The sequence below is a fragment of the Leptosomus discolor genome, chromosome 15, assembly GCF_034619465.1.
Source record: "Leptosomus discolor isolate bLepDis1 chromosome 15, bLepDis1.hap2, whole genome shotgun sequence".
NCBI classification, from domain to species: Eukaryota; Metazoa; Chordata; class Aves; order Leptosomiformes; family Leptosomidae; genus Leptosomus; species Leptosomus discolor.
Window position 1 is genome coordinate 1,515,216 of NC_141405.1, and position 22,179 is coordinate 1,537,394.

The 22,179-nt window shown below is 38.3% G+C and overlaps 1 protein-coding gene across 1 annotated transcript; it reads right to left on the reverse strand.

Moving 5' to 3' along the window:
- Positions 1 to 1,465: 1,465 nt before the first annotated feature.
- PECAM1 (platelet and endothelial cell adhesion molecule 1) lies at positions 1,466 to 21,949 on the reverse strand. The gene is made up of 14 exons (XM_086473610.1): positions 21,916 to 21,949; positions 21,744 to 21,770; positions 19,626 to 19,919; positions 18,381 to 18,680; positions 18,029 to 18,295; positions 17,362 to 17,622; positions 16,101 to 16,382; positions 13,777 to 14,058; positions 13,258 to 13,365; positions 12,372 to 12,399; positions 11,831 to 11,901; positions 8,710 to 8,778; positions 3,323 to 3,379; positions 1,466 to 1,515 (listed from the first exon to the last, which is right to left on the reverse strand). The coding sequence occupies exons 1-14, from the start codon at positions 21,947 to 21,949 to the stop codon at positions 1,466 to 1,468; spliced, it is 2,130 nt and encodes a 709-aa protein (XP_086329736.1).
- Between the last annotated feature and the right edge of the window lie 230 nt (positions 21,950 to 22,179).

A 22,179-nucleotide genomic window follows, 5' to 3' on the forward strand; every position in this document is an offset into this window, starting at 1 on the left:
TCCTTACGTTTTGGACTGTCTCAGTTATTTCTGAACAAAAAGCAACAGCTCTGGGACTGAGCTGGATATTCCTGACTCCGAATATACTTCGGCCTTTTCATAAAGCAAACAGAAAAAACAGTATTTTAAGGAAATTAGTTCATTCTGATAGGTGTGAAGGACTTTTAGACAAAGGTGTTATTGACTCGACTGGTACTAATTGTGACCATTCCCCAAATTGCCATTTGGATGTAAGATTGGATTTAAAGCTGCAGCTTGAAGCTTTAGGTGTTTTATGTAAAATACTAAGTAACAGCCTATTCCTCTAGAAAAGGTTTTAAATCAATACCTGGGTGAACTTCCTGAAGACTAAATCTTCTTTCTCTGAACGAAACTGACCTTCCAATAACAATGCAAGGACAATTTCATCTCTTGATGCTAGTGATCAGCATCCTCCTTACACCTCTCATTGCATCAGAGGAAGAGGGACTGACATTCTCTACCTACAGTACTATTATTTGACCTCCAATCAAAACACACCAGACTAGACTTGAATTTTGCAATTGACCTGCTTTTCCTACCGTTAACGAGTTAACTGCAGTTAACCACATGCAGGTCTTCTGGGATTTGAAATGTGCATTTCACAGTTTGTTTCTGTCTGTCTTTAATGTAACACCTCTTTAGGCCTGGTACTCAGAATAAGGAAAGCAGCACAGCAGATAGGATGGGAAGTCTTACCAGTGTGATGGAGACACTAAGATGATAATAACAAGAGATAACGTAGCCAGTAGCAGGAAAATAAAAAGAAAAGGAATAATGGCAGATGCTCAGCAAACCGCCAAAGGCCTGGGGCTTGGGAAAGGTCAGAGCATTATCCGCACTATGGATTCATGATCTGGGATAAGGACAAGCAACAGCTGTAGAACTCAAAATACAAGAGAAGGTGGTTACTGACATGGCATCTACCTCACTAGGGACAGCAGCGAGAGCCATCAGAAAAATGAAGAGGAAAAATATTTTAGCTCAGTCACAAAGAATTGCATCAGACATAACAACTCCTGACAGCTCTTCAGCTTCCTCTGTAGTGGACACAATTTCTGGAATGCACAGACAACTCCTTGAAAAGACAAAATTGCTTACGAAGCACTCAATTCTAATTAAACAAACCCAAACCACAATAGTTACCTACAAACAAATAATAATAAAATGTTACATAGGTCTTAGGTGTTAAATCTGTCAAACTGTGTAGCTGACACCAATTCCCAAATTCATGGGATTTCCCCAGAAGACACATTTGCCTGAACCATTAACTTCCTAAAGTAGATTGTACACTTGGGCATCTGCTCAAAAATCTCAAAGAATATTTAAAGATAGTGAAGATCACAATGCTAAACCAATTTCTGTACCCACTAGTAGTGTTCAGTATCTTTCATAATTGATCTTTCAAATACTTATATTAAACTACTTAGGAAGATAGATCTACTTCCTAGGGATCCTCCACTGCATTTATACTTTGCCACCTTGCAATCACACAGCCTATCAAAACTCAAAGTAAATGTTACATTTAAATAGAGTGTAATGTAGCTACCCAAAGCAACTGCATAGCTATGTGATGCACTGCTTATCTAACCGAAACACTTTTCCTGTGTATCAGTCAGGAAAAACAGACGTGATTAAAACAATAAACTGTTACTATGTTTCCAAGAATAACTGAAACTGTAGAATGTTATGCATAAAAGAGCAGGTGGACTGCAAGATTAAGGGGCGTTTGCATATCATCTGGCTAATTCAGATCAGTCTTTCAATCGTATCTCATTTTATTGCAGTTCCCACTTTAGGGCAAGTACAGTCTTAGAAGTGCTTTGAATTATAGCTCTGCTGTACCAACCTCGAGTTTACACTACAACTTTCAAAATACCCTTCTAGTATCTAATGCTTTCCATTATGTCAAAAAGAGGAATGGTGAAAGGTGTAACAATCAGCTTCACACTTCAGCAGAAAGTGAGTGAAGGGTTATAAAGTCAGCTTCTGCAGCTTGTTACAGGTCCAATTCACACTCACTGGAAAATGTTTCAGAACATTAGTGGCCTTCGGGTTCAGCCCTAAAATGAGCTGTTTTTTTCTCAATGCTGCTGCTAGCTGATCCTACATGAAGTGCCTAGCCCTGTTCTTTAGTGTAAAGGATATTCTGCTTTTCACTGCAAGGCTGTGAAAAACGCGTACAACATACAGACTCAGTACCAAGCCAGGATTCTGAAATTCTGTCCCCAGTGTTGTCACTCACCAAACACATTGCCTTAAACAAATGACCTAATCTCTGTTTGTTCAGCTGTAAAATGGAGATAAAAATTGCCTTATAAGTCCGCACTGGGGAAAATTAAGTAATGTTTTCTAAAGTACCTGGAGACCCTCACATGAAAGATTCCCCAGAAACAGAACACTGTGTTAGAGCAGGTGGGAAACCCCTTATAAAACAAAAAATATCAAATTAAAACACCACAACAAAAAATTACAAATGGCACACAACAAACCCAGTTGGTAACATGGATGAGGACAAAACCTGAACAGTTAACAGCCCTAGTATTTACAACTCCAGACTTCCTATCACAAAGAGAGAGAAGGAAATCCTTTCCGATTTAGTCTTTGACAAACTATGAAGAAATGTTTTTAACCTGCTGTCTCTGAACTCATCACTGTCAGAACATTTATAGACAGTAATTGCCAGTAAGCTACTAATGCCTGCACACAAAAGCCTGTAACAGGAGGAGGAAGGGTAGAGCGGCTGGCATATACAATCTGGGACAAATTTTGATGGTGCTTAAAATAAACAACCTGCCCTACTGAAGTGATCATATTGCTTTAAAGGTTTTCAGAGCTTGTTGTTGGAGACTTTATAGGTATTTGCTGGGGTTATGTCTAGAACCAGTGAAATATCTTGTAACATATGGCAAACATGCTCAAGTAAGAGAAAAAAACCGCTGCTCATGAGCAGTTTGAGATAACACAACGTAGCATCCTAATCCCTAACAGGGCATGTTCAGCTCCAGATTCAGATCAGATATATGGCCAAACTACTTAGCAGATACAGTGCAAATGGGCTGAGGAAGTATATGTTACAACTATTAATCTCACTGCATTAAACATCATTGGCTTATGAGAAACCATGAAAGTTAATACGATTTATCAACACCTGTGATTCTGTAGCTGCCCTTCAGTATGTTCCTATGTGACTTGGATCTCTTTTATATGGCATTTATCTTCTAAACTATTCAGTCAGAAATTTATCCCTAATCTCTATACAAATGCTTCCTTTATGTGTTTAATTTTTCACTAGCTTACTTACCATTATTAGCTTTTCTGATTTCACTATAAACTGTTTCAGTCCCCTTCTGTACAGGAGCTGGAAAAATGTATTGGCACAGAATCAATTTATTTTCTTTTTTTCTTTTTTTTGTTTGCCTTATGAAAAGCTCCTTAAACAAACAGAACACACTGTATTACTTTCAAAGGAAGTAGTTACATAAGCAGCAATGAGCCTGTGGAGTCTGTATGAAAAAGCAACTATACCCCCTCCCCCAAACCTAGACTGTAAGGTGCCGAGAGGGAGATGTCTCTCCCTCTATATAAAAATGATGATGAAAATAGGCTTCCCTTTCTAAATTTGACTTGAACATTCTAATAATCTTCTCAACTTAAGTTGATACTGCTTTAATTTTCAGAGACATCCACCACTAGAGAAGAGTCTCTGTGGATCACTTTGAAGAGCTTCTTCCAGCTGTTCTAAGGATCCAGGGATCCTAGACCTGAAGAGATCTATCACTTGGAAGGCTTACTATACCCCCTTTTGGCAACTAGCCTGACTAAATCTCATGGGTGCAAAAAAAAAAAAAGAAAAAATCTAATTTGCTGTTCTTTGTGAAATGTTTCAGAAGAGTATTTGCAGATTTCACACTGCACAGCTTCTAGCTATCCAGGAAAGGCCTCTCAGTTCCTCAGCATGGCGGACTCTTCCATTAGTGCACTGAGATCAGGTGGACACAGCAGGAATAAAGAAGGTTAAGAAGGCTTGTGGAAAGATGGAAAGTAAGGAGAAAAAGCAGACAGACAATATTTGTGCCAAGGACACAGCTGGGATACAAATGCAATGTTAGTCTTAGACACATAGTTTTCAGACCCTTAGGTTTACGAATAAGCCCCTGTAAACCTCTGCTCTTGTATGAGATGGAAAGCAAAAGGCTCCTCCATTTTTGCTATCTGACATCTGTGAGAACTCATCCACAGAGTTTTGATACCAAACTACAGGCACTTACCCCAGTAGGGAAGGGGCAGAGCCTTGTCTAAAGGCCTGAAAATAGCAGTAACTCAGTTTCTCTATGGCCAGTGTAAAGACAGCTCTGGCAAGTAGGAGATTAGAACAATTTCCTTGATTTCTTGCATTGTTATAGATTAAGAATCCCTGGGCAACCATAGTAAAGCCAAGTGCTCCAGAACTCTGTGCATTTAAAATCACTTTCTTCATTTGGTATAAAGGCCTGTGCAGGCAGGGTCTAGGAGCTCCCTCGTCAAGGATCTCAAAGCATTTTAGAAACATTCAGTTACATTTCAGTTAAACTGAGTCTCTTAGAAAACCTGAGAATTCTATTAATATCATCTCTAATTTCTGTGGATCTTCAATAAATGAAGAAGTTAGATTTTTCTAGTTAAAGTTAAAAAAAAAAAAAGTTTGTACTTTTTGCAAGAAACTGGAAAGAAAATTCACATTTCTGGATTCACAGTCCTCTACTATAGCTGTAAAAAAAAACCCCACAAACATTTAAAGAATTCAGACATATTGACCTGCAGCCAGACTCAAAATCAGGACTGTTACTGTTCTGCACTGCTCTGAAGAGCCTAAGTGTCTCTGGCACACATTCTAATTTCCCAAAGCTGATTTCATGTTTTTCTAATTCTGTTAAGCATCCTTTAAATGTTGGGAGCTAACACATCGGAACTGAGCTGCAAAACTGCTACTAATTTCCATGACAGTAGGAGTTACACTTCACTGAGTGCCTAATCACAGCTTTCAAACTTGCAGTTTTGGCATGAACTTTCTTTGCAAAATAGTCTGAAGATCTTGAAGCGCATTTCATATGCTTATGAACTATCGCTTAAATGGTCAATTCAATTTCCACTGAAGTAAGAAGTAATCTTCTCAGAATTTTAATGAGAGGTAGCTCATTTCTTTTGGAGTACCTTTTTTTTAGCAGATTACAGTCCTAAATCTACTCCTGTTGACTCTATGGAAAGCCTTAGTGGGAGGCATTTCCTTAGCTTGCTCTTTTTTTCAGACCCATTTCATTAAATTGTGATATAATGCCACTGCCCATGTTATTTTCTTTGTTAATGTTCCAAAAGTCATCTCAGCACTGAAAAAAATGTGCTAGGAGAAATTACTTGGATGATTTGACATTTTGTTCCTACTAACTTTATAATGTTGCCACCCTGCAGATAACTAACCAGCTATAAAAGTAAAACAAGGAGCATGTTCTTACTCAGCCATGACTAGTGGTTTCTCCCTTCTCACTTTAGGGGTATTTCCTGATCTTACTTTAGCACTGGCCTTTGTTTTTGCTTGGATTAACAATAAAGAGTCTAAATCACTTTGCCATCTTTTTGCACAACTAAGCTTTAGAAAAGATAAGCACTATATTTTTGCCAAGCATATAATCTCTGTAAGTAATCAATTCAATCATTCTCTAGAATTACCACCTCTTTAAATATCAAATTAACATTCCACTATGACTACCTCAAGTAAGAGCTGGACTGTGTAGCTCCACTCTACCTCATATTGGTGTAGCCTCTTCACCCCTACTTCAAAAAGTAGCTATTAAGTTATTCCCACATGGAAGTTTTAAAATAAAGCAGTGAAACTTTGCTTCTAGCAAGCTTACCACTCACTATCAGCAGCACTGTAATGAACTCTGTTTCTTGCTCCTCCTACAGAAGCATAGTACATATAAAGTTCTTGATGCACTAGCCTATTTGCTACTATACTGTGTTAAAAAGTATTTCAGAAATGACCAGCTAGTGCAGACATGGCTATAAAAAACAGGTAAAACCACTGCTTTCAGACGTAAGTAGTTCTTTACCTTCGAAGGCATGATGTACATCCTTCTACAGTTATGTAAACTTGTTTTGAGGTGGCATGCAATTATTCCTGATTCCCAAAAGTGACATAAAGGCTACTGCTATAGCTTAGATACTGCAGCATTTATTGCAGTAGGCTTTCATAATACACAAAATATGATTCACCTGCTCCCTAAGTGAACGTTAATATTGACTGGTATCGACACTGACAACAGTGGCAGGAGGAACAAATGACTGGCAAGATAAATTAATTTGAAGTTAGTTCTGAGAGATCAAAGAAATCTGGAGTTCCTCAAAAGGCAGAAGGAATCAGACTCTACATGCAGCCTGCTGGATGAGATGTGCATGCCCAGAGAAAAGGTAAGCACAGAATCATAGAACGGTTTCGACTGGAAGAGACCTTCAAGACCATCGAGTCCAACCTTTGTCCTGCTCTATCAACACCACTAAACCATCTATCATCTACCACGTTCTATCGTCTGTTACTAGGGAGAACAGACCGACTCCCGCCTCACTACAACTTCTTTTCAGGTAGCTGTAGAGAGCAAGGAGGTCTCCCCTCAGCCTTCTTTTCTCCAGCATGATATACTTTGTCTTCATTCAGAAAACAGGTGGAATCAGAAGAGGTGCGATAGGGATTTGGAGCTAGGTGATAATCTGAAAGGTCTGTTCCCTAAGAAGGACTGGTCATAACCCGCAAGACAGGCATGAAATAATATTATGATTTGAAACAAAACTTGTACAGTAACATCAACATGGCAGAAATATCAGTGGCAGTCCTATGGCTGAATTATTTTTGTGGGTATACATGATCACTACAAGGGTATATGAAGAAATTTGGCTTTGCTTCTCTTTTCCCAAGAAAAAATGTCATCCTGTTCTCATTGTGACAGGCAGCACAGAGCTGAAAGTATTAACCTTGCAACTGGGTTTCATACAACTCCTTCCATTTAAGCAGCATCCTCAAGACAGATGCTCTGAACACATTAAACACTTGGAATGCAGTTGCCACTTACACAACCAGAGCATGCACTTGCTAAGCATTCACTTGTGTCCTGGGTGCAACAAAAGTAATATATTAGGAAGTTTAATATCTCAATATACTTGAAGCACAGATCACTCTTACAGAATCAGTTCATGTTCTGTATGTCATGCATAGGTCTGAAACACGAGACAGCATTCAGTTAAAATAATCTGATCTCATTTACCAGCTACCTTCTAAACATTATTTTGCAGTTTGCACTTTAATGAGGTTCAGTCTATGTAGCACTGACACTATCTTATTACTCAGTCACATATACTGAAATATTGTTATATATCAGGAATGGGATGAAAAGGCTATTTTTAGAGATGCTGATCTCACATTTAACAGGGCTTTTAATTTAAGTAATCATGCACTAGCATATCTTTCCCATTCTACACCACTGTATTGTGTAGTGCACGCTCAGAAACAGCTGGAACAATTAAGTATTAGCCCTATTCTGAAAAAGAGTACACCAACTATGGTATCAGTGCAGAATTTAGCAGAGGTGGATAAATAGCATGCTTGGAATGCAGGGAAAGCTCTGTGATGAATGATACCAGCAGGTGAAAACAGAGAAAGAACAGGAGGACTGGCTGTTCTGGGAGAGCTTTGTTGCCAAGCTTGAAGAGCAAGCACTTTTGCCCAAAAATCTGTATTACTAACTAAACAATCATGTCTCTGCCCTCTGAAATAAGTGAGTGGTCCTTCCTACCAGGAAAAAAGCAAATGTATCCATTTCTTCCTCAGTCTGCTTCTCATTCAGCTAAAGCAAAGAAGCTAGAGCATAGCATAAATGTCTCTGTGAGTTTTATTCACTCTTAGCTACTTGAAACTTTTTGTAAATTTCTGAAAGATTTAACAAATTTCAACACAGGAACATAACAATATCGCAGTTCTCCAGATGACACAGAATGATTGAAGTGTGCATTTAGGTGTTGAGAATAAATTTCAGTGGCTATTTCTCCTTCAAGGTTGCAAAGACCTGTACCTTAGCCTCATACTATGAGGTCTGGTAACTGTTACCATAGAACCACAGGTAGGAAGCCAAAGTTATCTGGGCATCAGTATTCTCATTTGTCTGTTTAATGTATCACAAAATCAAGGATGGTCTCCAGGCCTCTCCAGACTGAGAGACTAAATCTACGCTGGTCTCTCTTCGTTCTCTATTGCAAGTGAACTACAGGCTTGACCTTTCAACCAGTTCCTTTATAACAGAGGAAATTCCACTGCTTTCTGTTCTCTCCATTTTCCCACCCTGTGGCTAACCTCAAATGGCTCTCGGTGAATTTGGACTCTATAACATGAAGATTCACAGCAGGCTGCCTTCTGCTTAGAGCCCTGCTCTGCACAGACCTCATGTGGATGGGAAGGCCAAGTGCATGAGAGGATCCCAGGGGCAGAAGGGCTGCAATGAACAGCAGCATGGTTGCTACAGCACGATCTAGATTAAGGAGCGCTATTGGCGTGAAACTGTCACGCACACAAAACACAACCTGCCAATATCAGACCAGTGTCAGGGAGTAGCACCATGCCCAGAGTTGCTCCCAAAACATAACCATAGAGGTCAGACAGTTTATTACCTCTGTGAGGATCAAGCGTTGATACTTCAACTTCAGTGTACTCCACCTCAGCACTCTCAAGGTCAGGTCCTGCCCCAAAAATATCAAGAAGACGTTTCTTTGTAGGACTGCATGCTTCATTTGAGCTGTGGGCCTGATCCTGCTGCCACTGAAATTAATGGACAAGTCCTCATTGTCTTTGACAGGTGCAGGATCAGGCCCTACATATGGCAGATGTGAGTTACTCTGCTAAGAGTTCCAAGGCCAAGCCATTCCTAAGGACTGTCCCAATCTGAAAGGCAACAGACCAACTCAAGCTAGACTTCTTAAACCGTGGGACATGCAAATTATGCCTAAAACTCTTACTTTCAATTTAACACCTTCAAAAGAGGCACAACACAAATGGCGCAGAGAATTATCTGAGATTCTCCCATATTCATGCTCCAGCTCCTCTCTCTTCTATTTCTCTCCCTGCCATTACTTTTTCCTCCTTTTTCAAGGCTGCTATGGCAGGACACTTCCCATTCTTTCCTCATATTTAAAGCCTTCTCCAAGTCTTTCATGGCCTCCCTCATCGCCTCTCATACTCTCAATTCCTGCTTTACCAACAGCAATCCATCACATTTCTCTTATGTTTCCCTTCAAGCTCTCCATAGAACATCTGCATCTTCCTCCTCAGAATGCTTCTCTGCCACAATGCCCACAAAAAGCCTGACAACAATTAGACAACTTTACTAAGACTTCTGGCTGACTAGCGCTGGTTACCTGGATACAACAGACACAAGGAACAGCTGTTGTTTTCCAGTCTGTCTTTTCCTTAGGGTGGAGATGGTTTTCCACTAGATTTCTGTAAAAGTTGGAAGGAACCACAACAGTCATCCAGACTGCAGTCCTGCAGAACTGCTTGTGGGTTTTTTAGAACAGAAATTAGAGAAATCTAATGACAAGAACAGCAAAGTTTTGAAGCAGCTTTCAATAGCATTGGTGAGACAAGAAAAAAAAAAAAAAAGCTGAACAAATGAAAAACAGTGTTTAAGGTGGCATATTAGTTAATAACAAAGTTTAAATGACATGCTTCCTACAACAGCAGTGATTCTGAATGATCAATACAGCCTCGTGTTCCTATGTTCCTGCTGTCTGTATGTTTGTTTTGCATGAGAATGCCTCTCTAGTTCTAATTTGACTTATTCAGGCCACAATGGAATAACTTCCATTCACCAACTATAAGCTCCTTCCTTTTGCTTTATGAAGTAAAAGCTATTGTCACACAAATGCAGAACAGATACTGTTATTTTTAGAGGTATCTGAATAATAAGACTTGTTTTTCACATCTGGTAGAGAGATCTGCAATAGGCTAGTTGGTTTTAATGAAGCTGTCCAATTCACAGTAGGTAAGGATTGAACCCATTTATTTCTGGCACACATGTAGATCATTAGACCAGAGCCCACTTAATCTGAAACAGATAGGGTACAATGGAAAAAACAAGAGTCATTGAGCTAGATTTTTCAAAGGTTGTTTCCAAGTTTTCCTTGAAAACAACTTAGTGCAGCACCTTCCTCTTAGTTCTGTGGTACAATGCTGCCCTGCACATTCAGAATTGCATCAAAGAATTATCGATTAGAAATTCCTGCCGCTTACGTTGCATACAACTTATGCAGGAGTCTAGTTCCATGCTCAGGATTAATTCTAGTTTAACTTTGATCTTTAGTTACACTGGATGCCTTTCGAACTATCTTTCAACTCAAGGTCCAACAGACAACCAAGTCAAAATGTACTATAAGCTATCGGAAATGGCATCTAACCCTTGAGAATGCTTTCATATCAATATAAAACAAAAATATATGGGACAAAGTATGCTTTCAGATGGCAATACCCACATATTTAAGTACTATTATTTGACTAAATATCTTAAAAACACCGGTCTTGAAGAATACAACGTGCTAGATGATGCAGTACGTGATGACACGTTTTAACAAATACACATATATAACCTACACGGTGTCTCAAGGTATTTGGCAGGTTATTTTATTCAGATTTCATAGCAGATTATTTTTAGGTTTAATGCTTAAATATTTAAAGGTCTGCAGAAATAAAGAAGAAAGGACAGAGCAGTAAAAGAAGCAGAAGTCTGTAGAAATTTTTTTTTTAAAAAATTGGATAATTGTATAGAACTTAAAATTTTGAGTCTAAGTTGTATTTTTATAGCATCCTTCTTTAGATAGCCTGGAATCCAGCAAAACTAATTACACTTCATTATGCAGTTGGTAAATGGGTCCTATCATTGTCATTTTGCATGTAAGGAAAAAGAACTAAGCTCAGCAAAGGAAAGAGTCTTCCCCACTATCAGAGAGAAAAAGGAAAAGACTGGACTTATCAAATCCTTGCTACCATTAGAAAACATCACAATTTTCAATCATAAAATTATTTTAAAATATATTGGTTTAAGTATGAAATTACCTTTACTGTCATCTGTTGATTTCATGTGATTTTCGCTATCTTCAATGTAACCTGATCCTAAAATATTAAAGCAAAAGTTGAGCTCACAAAATATTTATTATAGCTAAATAAATGAGTAACACAGCTGCAACTCCTATTGTCATTATGTTTATTTACATATGACAAATTCTACTTTTATATTCACACCTAAGACAGCCATATAACACAGGTGGGAAGGATGTGGCTTTGTAAATGCTCAGCTATCTTTGCAAAGTGCATTGAGATCCAGTAATGAAAGGTGCCCAGTCATGGCAAGTTAACATCGCTGTACTGCGGCCACATCACAGGACCATGTGCTACAACTCAAATTGCCTCTCTGAAATAATTTTCTTGCAGCTGTGTCAAAACTGTCAAAAACAGAAAGTAATTTTCTTCTACCATCATTTCTCCATCTGTAATACTGTTAACTGATTGTCTGGTAAAAGTGTCTGAGCAGACTTATAAACCAGTCTTTGTATAAGACGTGCTCATAAAAAAAACGTACAAAGACAAAATTATGGAAGATACTTGGGATAATGTTATTGGTATTCCTCTGCATTCCCAAAACACTGGGCCCTATCCAAGCAACAACCACGCAAGTCCAAAATTTTAAACAAATGTTTAATTAAGCCAACTCACTCCTAGTCTTACAGCAAAATATCCTACCTGAATAGTAGTCTCCATCATTGTGCTGTCTTGTCAGTTTTTCACTTGTCAAGTTTGGAGCCAAGGCAGAACTGAAAAGCAAACCAATAAAAGTTGATGTAATTATCCAAAACCAGCCAATAAAAACAACAACATGATGATATACAAAGATCAGTCATTGTCTATGCTGACTACCACACATTCTTAACTATTGAAGCTAATGAAAGTTTTGCCTTTGTCTTTAAGAGAAGCACAAACAAACTTTAAGGTCAAAAATGTTCCCTCTTGGATTACTCTTCTTTAAGATGTCTATATTTGTAATTCCATAGTTAAATGCATCTAAATGCAGGCCTGACATTCTTCTACTTCTCCTAGCTGGCCTTTTTTTTTTTCTATTTTTAGAGTATTTCCTCATCCTGTTGTTGTGTTAGCAGGTGGTACATGAAGCACAACCATCCATTGTCTGCAGGTGTGTGCCACAACAAACTATATTCATATGGTGGAAGGCCTCCAGTCTCTGAACAGAAATACTTCACCATTACCATAAAGCAAGTCATCTTACCCAGACATCTCCATGGATGGTCCTTTAGCTTGACAGAGAAAAATAAAAGCATCTATTAATAGATTGCACAAGTATTTAAAAGTAAAAATAATTTTTAAAAAGTCGTTATATACCCCAGTGAGAATAATTTCTCTTGGCTATCACAAAATTAATTACCTATCACCCAGGTCCCTTAAATGTCTCTTTCACAGAGAACCTAAGATCCCAAACCCCAGACTTTAGTCTGGCCAATTTAAGCAGTCTGGGGCATCCAGATACTTCAAATTTTCCCAAATATTTTGTAACGCACTGCATATCACAGGACAAACCAGATTTACTTATTTTCTGAAAGAACAAGATCTGAAAAAATATCTTAATGATAGAAGATAAATCCCTAAGTGAAATTGTATAACACTGTGGGGATTAAAAAAAAAAAAACCAAACCCAAACCACAACCTAATGATCTTAAATATGTTTCATGAGGACTAGAGAAGTAGCTCAATTACACCTGAGCTGGGACCCCAAATCAAATTGTCATAGCTCTATAAAGGATCAAAAAACTCCTCAGGCCCTGTCTGCCTCTGCATTGCACGGAACTGAATCCCAGACCTAGGACTGCATCAGAACAGTGCGGTTCTGGCCTATCTCCAATAACCTTTGCTTCACTAGTGCCTTCCCAGCACCATTAGTTAGATGCTCCCATTCTGCCCAATATACTTAGAAAGCTTCAGCACACTTGCAGCTTAATTCAGGCCACCTGGCATTTTTAGGTAGATTTTTAGGGTTTTTAAATTCTACTTAGTCATCCTCTGAAGCCTCATCCCCGCAGGCTGTTTCTCCTGGAACAAATGCAAGTTTAACTGTAATACATTTGTCACCAAACAAATAGAAGGGAACCATTCATTACCCTTTTTCTTCTTACACAAAAACCACCATAAAGTGAGAGTTACTGCTCCTGCGATAGGTATTAGGACAAATGCAGCAATTACTCCTTTCTGCCAAGACGCTAAGATGACTGGAAATAAGAAAGACATGTTTAAGAGAGTATGTACAGTGACAGGTCATCATTACTAACATTCTGCAGTTCCTGACCTTTCGTTTTACTACAAATTTGCCTTCCTGCACACTGGGGAAGAACTTTAAGGAGACTCGCATGCCAAGTTCACTAGCGAGCCTCTCTGTGACCGAAAACGCAGTACAACCACAGGCTGGATTTAGCTTGCATCTGGCTCCTTTGGCTTTTGCACATCCCTTAAACTTTTCTATGTAAGTTAGACAATCTCTGTTTATAAATAGATGTCTGTTTAACTTCTGACAATGGTGGAACAAAAACAAGTGAGGGAGTTATACTTAGTAACATCCCAGATAACGTGACCTCACCTGTCATGATGACATAGTATGCAGCTTATCATAAAAGTTAGCTTACCACTGACAGTTATGGGATGGCTTTTCACCTCCACATTAGCTCGATTAGAAGCCATGCAGTAATATGTCCCTGCGTCCTGCCTGTTCATTGCTTCCTTGCGCCACAGGACCCTGTCCGCATTTTGAGTTTTTTCAAATAGAAGAACTTCACGGTCAGTTTTTTTAAAAATCCTGAAGCGGATTGGCCAAGATCCCTCTTCCACAGAGCAGAGAAAAGCAGTCTCACTGCCATGTTCCACTTCTCCATATGGAATACTGCCGAAGCTGGCATTCTGGATCGGTACTACAGAGGAAGGCACAAAGAAAACAAATATTAGCACTATTAGAAACAACGTTGATGCTAAAATATTGTATTGTAGAAATACTTGCTTCAATGCTTAGTTAAAACACACTGAATGCACAGTATTAATCTTCTGAGCAGTCTCTGCCAGACAGCATCCTCTAGTAGAAGTTTTTATACACACAGACAGAAATAGAGAGGTCACTATGAAGAAACGAAGCAGACACAGAAGGAGGAGGAGTAAAAGTGGAGTCACTAAGGCAACACTGGTACAAAAGCAGAAGGAGGAAATACAGATCTGATATGAGAAGATGCTCGTCATGAAAGCTGTACTTGTATTAGACAGGAAGCAGGAAGCAGATTTCAATATAAGACATGGGTTACTGTGACTGACCCCATGATAGAGAGGATTGCTCTCCAAACCATGTATTTATTCAGATCTGGTACAGACAGAAAGGACAGAATACAGAGAATTCAAAGCCACCACCTCAGGAGTGGCAGACTGCAGAAGGCTGGCTCACCAGGCTCCAAAATGTGACTTGCTGTTGAGAACTGCCAGTGTTACAAAATATCCTGAACCACTGCTCTAACAGCTGGGATACACTAGCTCCAGAAAAGAAATTCCTACTTGTTAATGGACTGATTATGCTTTGTATTTGTTTACTTGATACTTGTTATTTCAAATTACCTTGGCTTTAAATCTCACTGGATAAATCTCTTCAGAGTTTTATCATTCAGCTTCTCTCTAGTGTTAGCAAAGCATATCCTGGTGGAACTGGTGAACTTAAGGTGCAGTCCTACTTCTATAGTCTAGGCAAATGCAAATACTTATTTATCTTAGATTTTCAAATTAAATTCAAGGTACGATCCATGCCTTGGGTACAGGATATCCAAGAAACTTCCTTAAGGCCTATAGCAAAACCTATTGTTAACAAATAAGTTCTTTGGGCACACAGGGAACTGCTTGTAATGGGGACAGAATATATCTAAATCAGTAACAGTTTTCCTGAGCCAAACCTCTGAACCACTAGTATCTAAACCAGGAACCGTCACATGAAACCTCACTACCCTCTGCTCTGAGTGCACCAAACAAACCTACAGAAACACAGTATACTAGTTAAAAAATCCAACCAAGACACGATGCTTCTTTACTCATGTAATGACACGGAAAACCACACACATATGTTTTAAGAGTTATCAATCCTGACACAGGTCTTAGGTGGCCTACTACAGAATTACTATTTTCTTCAGTTTCTCTTCATATCTGCCAATAGCGCACTTGCAAATCACAGCTTTTTCACTTGCTTTCCGCTTCTTGGAGCACTGCTAAGATTCCCAGCATATGTCAGACGTCATGCTTTCTTCTGCGGACTATCAATTCATCTTCTTTTTAAAGCTTCGACTACCAACTTCCCTCATGGGCAGAGGGATTTTGCCTTTCTACTTCACAGATATTTGTAGATCAGAGACCTTGCTCAGACACGGTAACTCCTAGTTGCTAATAAGGCATAATAATAGACTGACTTTCAGAGCTACTTAGCAACTGCAGCTTTTGATGCCGAACATACGCTCAGTGCCTCTGAAAACTGCAACTAATAACAGAGGTATTCAGAGGGATTATTAAAAGTGTGGATTTACACCATCTACCAGGAATCTAGCTAGCTAGAATTTAGCGAGTAAAATCATGGACTAACTCCAGTATCATTATGTATACATTTAGTCCAGTCGTATGAAAATCAAACATGAACAGATCTGGTCCTGAAATTTGTAATCATTAATTTTGTTAAAATGGCCTCTACAAGATTTCAAGTCAGATCTGTTTTTAACATTAAAATAAACTCAATTGTAGTTAACTTGATTTGGATTACTATAAGAATTTTTGCTTTAGTGACAAATAGTCTGCAATACAGATCTCCAACTATTTTTAATTCACGTGAGCAAAAATTTGTAAATATTTCGCATCCGTTTTGCTTAGTCCATCGTTTGCTGCTAGTTTCAAAACCCAAAATACAACACTAGCCAAGAAGAAGAATTAAATGACTTACCTATTACTGTGATGTTTAGAATATTGCTAGTTCCCGTGCCACTGGAGTGATTATTTCTAGCTACACATTTGTATCCTCTTTCGTCATCTTGTCCAATATTTTCATCCAAGAACATAGCATATGTGTTATTAGTTACTGTTTTCTTAACTTTATTTCCTTTGTAGAACGTGAATGTTATTGGTGGCGTTCCCATCACTGAACGACAGATTAACCATAGAGGCTTCCCTATCACCACCTCTGGTAAACCACTGACAACAGAAAGAGTTGGCTTGGAGACTGGAGCTAAAAAGGAAATAAAGGAAAAAAATATTGCAAATTACACTGCATAAGTCTGAAAGATGCAATATTATTTCACAGAAAACATATAAATATACAATATTTAGCTAGTTTGCACGCAGAGTCTATATTGGGAAGCTCTTCATCATTGCTAGAATAGAACCAGGGGGTGACTTGAACAAAACCAAACCAGATATAATAGAACATAAGTGACTTAGAATAAAATAGCATACAATGAGAATGTAAAGGAGAACAAAAAATGGATCAGTGACATGGGTGTGGATCATCCAAACTCCAGAACTAGCTCTGAGCCAAGGAGCAAGTCTGTAGAGCAAAAATATATGCAAGTACCTGAGATAGATCCTGCAGCACCTAATCAGAGACCTCTGTTTCTGCAGCACAGTGAGTCACAGTTAATCCCCCTTTACAGACCCGAGAACCAGCTGTGCTTGTTCCATGAGAGGGAAGGAAACTAGGGTGTTTATAATTAGTGTGCTTGTGAGGGGGTTGTATTGATAGCAAAAAATTAGACTTTTCTGGAGTACAGCTATCTAGATGACCTCTGGCTCTCTCGGCTTTCTGCCTGGAGAGTCAAGGGGAGGGATTGAAGGCAGACACTGACAGAGTTTCAGATCAAACTGATGAGTAAAAGGTTTGCAGAACATTCCCAGCTCCTGCAAATGGTAATGAATGAGAATTTCTTTGGCACCTAGCAGAATCAAGGGAACAGAAGGAAGACATGCTAACTCCCTTCTCCTAGGGCTAGCCCTGTAAAAATCTGACTCGATTAGATCATGATAGGCCAAATCCTCTACAGCTGAAGATGACAAGCACATCTCACAGAAATTAATATTGCAAGAACTAACAGACACGCTACTAGTCCATGGACCAGAGACTGATTCTGTAAACAGACGTGCTCATTTATAAGCTTACGGTTTTGATTTTCCCCACCACCACTGGGTTCTAACCCTCTGTATCAACTCACCATAAACATTTATCCTTACAGGTTTGCTCGCCTTGACTATTCCTTTTACTTCAGCTTTACAGATATAGAATCCAGTATCATTCACATTAACTCTCATTGTTAAGTTTCTAGAATTTTTCAGCCAGATGTCTCCATGTGAGCTTTTCCGTAATATGGAGAAGTTAGCTCTCTGAAAACCGCTAACGCTGCAACTCAAAGTTAATTCTTTATTTTCATCCAGCTCCCTCATAGAAGCAGCTAATATTGGCCTGGGGAATAACTCTGCAAGATAAAAAGAGAACGAATTCATTCAAATTGAGCCTATAAGAATATGATTACCTATCTAAAGTATACAGAATGAAGGACATACTGAAAGGGACAAAAACCAGGGAAAAAACAAATCATACTATTTTAATATCATAATTTTTTAAGGGAAAACAGAAACTTAGCGATCACTTGAAACCACTGCTCATATGTATTACTTGAAAGTATTATTTTAGTTGGAAAGTATTGGCAGGCAAAAATCAGAAACTGAAATCTAAATCTAAATAACCTTTAACTTATGGAAAATTTACACTTGGATCTGAAAGTTACACTTGGATCTTCAGGTTACACTTGGATCTTGAGTTCTACCAAATTTAAATATATCAATCTATTGAGTGAAATCTAAGATGAACAGAAGTGTTACCTGACACAACAACATTCAGTTTGGTGGTTTTAGATGCTCTCCCTTGCTCCACCTTACACACGTATTCACCACTGTCCTCTAGAGTAGCTACTGCAGAGTATTTCAAAAGTTCCTTATCTCGTACACTGTTCAGTATTGTTTTGTTTTTCTGGAGTATGATTTCAATGTCATGAATGTGGGCTACCATAGTTGAGCACTCAAACTGTATTCTGTCTCCTTCTGTAATATTTGAGGGCTTGGCATTCAGAGTAGGCTTTATAAATGGTTCTGCAAGAGAATACATATAAACTCATGACCCACCATTTTAATTACAGCAAGCAAAGAAATGTAAATGAAAAGCTAAGCCGCTTACCCCTGACTGTAACAAGTGTTGTGTTGCTGTGTTCTGAAGTTTCGAATTCGTGTTTTACATTTCTCCTACCAAAGCAATCAAATTGTAAAATATGATCTCCCTCTTCAACAGAAAATTCCACTTCAGAAAAATTTCTGTATGGTTCAAATACATGCTTTTCTTTAGGTGTTGAATTTGTTTTTGTCTTCCAGAAAAAGAAATGTAAAGGAGGTTCCTCTTCTGGCAGCTCACAACGTAATTTCACAACTTCACCCTCTAAAACTTCATTTTTCTCAGCAGTCAGGATTGGCTTGGTCATTCCTTAGAACAGAAAACAGGAAAAGATATAGAACATTGCACAACCCTGAAATAAACATTACTGGTAGTGATTTTCACTAATGAACAGATGCAAATAATTGGCAAGAACTGGGCTTTTGAGGACAGTTCTTTTGATGTGTGGGTGCATTCCAAGGCACCTTCAGAAGAACAAAATGTCCTTTGAGAGGGTAATACAATGTCGATTCAATGTGTGATGTATGAAACTTGCTGTTTTAAAGGTACGACTGCTTCCTTCTCAGTGTTTCCTATTGCCACTCAGAAACGAGCAAGCAAAGAAACTAAATGCTATCCCAGCTTCTCTACCTAGAGGTGTAGGCCTCTGAAGAACAATTACAGGCCCTGCACAACCCTGTAACTATTTAATGCTAAATGAATTCTTTCCAAGTTGCTTTTCCAAGAGGAAAAATGTTCCTTGCAGTCAAGAACACATGGCTAGAAAGAGTATACATGGAGGTGGCCCCTGTTCTCACAAGAGATGAAAGAACAAGACTGATATAACATTGTCTACAACAGTGGTCCACAGTTGATACTAGCTTTGACAACGGCTGTCACAAGGTGAGACCCTCTACACATTATTTCCAGTTTTTCCAGTAATCTGCCCACCTCCTATCATGTTTATGATCTATAGGCACAAGCTGTATTTCACAAATAATACTTTCTTTAGTCCAGGGGACAGAGGGGATGGCACAGGAGGCACAGATTGCATTCCTGACTATCACTCATCTGCCGCGTAGCCTTGGGATTGTGATTTCATTTCTGTGTCTTAACATGAGGATTTAGTATTAAACTCTTGTAAACTACTGTGATGTCTACAGATAAAACACACTTTGCAAGATACCCTAATTAGCACTGGCTATTTTTTCTTCCCCTGGAAGGTTTTTCTCTTCTTGTACCTTAGAAAACCACTGTGTTTGAAGGAATACTCACCTGTTACCCAAACATGTAAGGGTTTACTAGATTTTGCCTTTCCACCTGCTTCCACGGTACATTCATACTCTCCTGTATTTGAAGATCTAGCCACAGGTATTTCGTATTTTGCATTTCCTTTGTATGATACAGTCATGAACACAAGCTTGCCATCCTTAAAAACTGTAAAATTATGCTTCAGCTGGAAACTGGTACTTTTGCTAATATCAGCATGGCAGATAATTGACATAGGAGCTCCATTCTTTACTTTGACAGATGGCTGAACCTTGATTTCAACTGTGTTGAATGTAAAAACTTGATGGAAAAAATAAAAAGAGAGTTATATTCATTTTCAATTAGTCCAACATAATATTGCTATCTCAAGCTGCTACATTTTAATCACAAAAATTAATTAGCTGTACCCTAGTAGCAGGTGTTATAATTTTTGAGGTCAGATCTCACAGATGTTGACCACAGCAGCCTTACCTTCCACTGCACAGATATGCTAGAGGCAACTACTGATTGTCACAGCACACCCTGTCCATCTGCTCAGTCCTTGCCTTGGGGGACTGAAAGAATCATTGATTTGGCCATGCTGATGGCCAAATCTACTAAATTTCCTCGAAGACACAGAGCACACTGGAATAGGTTTGCAGCTACTTTATGGTTTTCCTTATTTGTCATGGTTTGTTGTCTTCAACCCTAATTGGCAGGAGAACCGAGAGATGGACAAAATTTTGGACTTATACTTGTCTGAATAAACTGCTAAAATGACAGTAAAACCCTGCTTACAGTTGTATTAAACCCCAAGGTAATTCATTGCCAATTAGCAGGAATCCCTGGAGTACATTTTATCTGAAAGTAAGGTTAGGGTCATGTCATTCAGCAAATCCCACTTTAAACATGTAACTCACAAGCTTGGGATAATCTTAAATCTCTAGTTTAGGACAACTAGAGAGTAACAGAAGATACTTGGGTTCAGGTTCTGCAAGCAAACATGCACATGCCTCACTTTACACTGTCCAGCAATCATACTTTCAAAAGTCCTTAGTCCTGATCAATTCAAATACAGAATCATATGCAGAAGCAATACTTTTAATTAATCTAGAATTGAGGCATGTTAGTCCCTGAAAAAATACACTAGACACAATATTACTATTTAAAAAAAAAAAAATTGATAAGAAATAAAGATTATTTAAAAATTATAAACTTTAAGAAATAAAGTTTATAATAGCATTACTATATACAGTGCTTCTGTATTTATAAACACAGGAATGATAAATAATTTTTAGCTTAAAGTGTCATAATTATTAGAATCCTGTTATAATTAATACTTTTATTCACACAGCTAGATGAACAAGCATAGAGAAAGATTTATGAGATCATTCACTTTCCCTTCCTTTAGAACTTACAGCTTTTGGGTGTGCTCATTTTGGCCAGGATTTGTATTAGAAATACGCTACTAGAACAGGAAAACTCTCCTGCATCTAAAGAAGTCCTTTGCCATGTACAGTTACCAGCTATTTATAAATTGGCCTTGCTGGAGAGTTTTCGGCATAAAACCAATGCAAACATAGTAAATTTTTTTCTATGTGAATGGACTACATGACAAGCAGCAGCTAACATTTCTTCCTAGTGATGGAAAAAAAGGAATTATGCAGAGTGTACATGCTAGAAGCCAGCAAGATGGTAACGTAAAAAGTAAACGCATTACTTTCAGAATGCAAGTTCTGTACTCTGCTCAGACATGATCTTTTCTTTTGCAAGAAGTAGAGCAAGAGAGAGTGCCCTTAACTTATATTCTATAATTTTATCCTACCTCCTTGCTTATGGGCATGAGAGGGTTTTTTAAAGACCAAAACAAAATGCTAGTAATTAAATTTCCTCTCCCATCTCTTCTCTTGCATGCCTCAGTAAAGCAAATTACTCTAGGAAAGATTTCACCAAAACATACAAAGCAACACCACCAAGTAACGCCTTTTTTTTTTTTTTTTTTTTTTTTACCTGGACAAATTTCATACCGAACTACAGTACAGCAAATCCAGCTAAACTCTGTTATGGATGCACACCAACAAGGGAGGAATTAGTTAAATTACTTATTTTAAACTTGTATGTGAAAAAAGCCCCATCGTTACCTACCTCTCGCCTGAGCGTAAAGTTCTGAACCTGGAAAAAAAAAAACGAAAAGAAATGTTATCTTTCAAAGCTTACACATTGAGGGATAGTAATAGGAAACAGCAAAAAGCCCCAACAAACCCTAAACAAACTAGAAACACATGTACCCACCCAGATATTTAGTTATCAAACTTACACTGCAAGAAAATCACCAGAAGAGCAAGATACATCTCGTTCCTGAAGAACAGACACTTAATTCCAAAATAAAACAATATTCATCATCAGAAGTGATGCCTCCAGGTACCACAAACACGTTAAGTTTTTTTCTGTTGTTGTTTTATGGAAACAAATAGAATTTTGCCATTAAAATTTGTAAGTTTTCCCAGATCTTCAACAGAAACTGGCTAGATCAAGTAATAGTTCCCATTACTGGAAACTGGAAGTGACAAACAATGAGAAT

What these genes read in the sequence shown, in the direction of transcription:
- PECAM1 (XM_086473610.1), bottom strand. Translation starts at nt 21,949, where the DNA reads ATGTATCTTGCTCTTCTGGTGATTTTCTTGCAGT. An exon ending in TCTAAACATCACAGTAATAG is followed by an intron (nt 14,059 to 16,100) that starts GTAAGTCATTTA and finishes CTTCCTCTGTAG; the next exon opens with TACCGATCCAGAATGCCAGC. An exon ending in CCATCCCATAACTGTCAGTG is followed by an intron (nt 13,366 to 13,776) that starts GTAAGCTAACTT and finishes TCTTATTTCCAG; the next exon opens with TCATCTTAGCGTCTTGGCAG.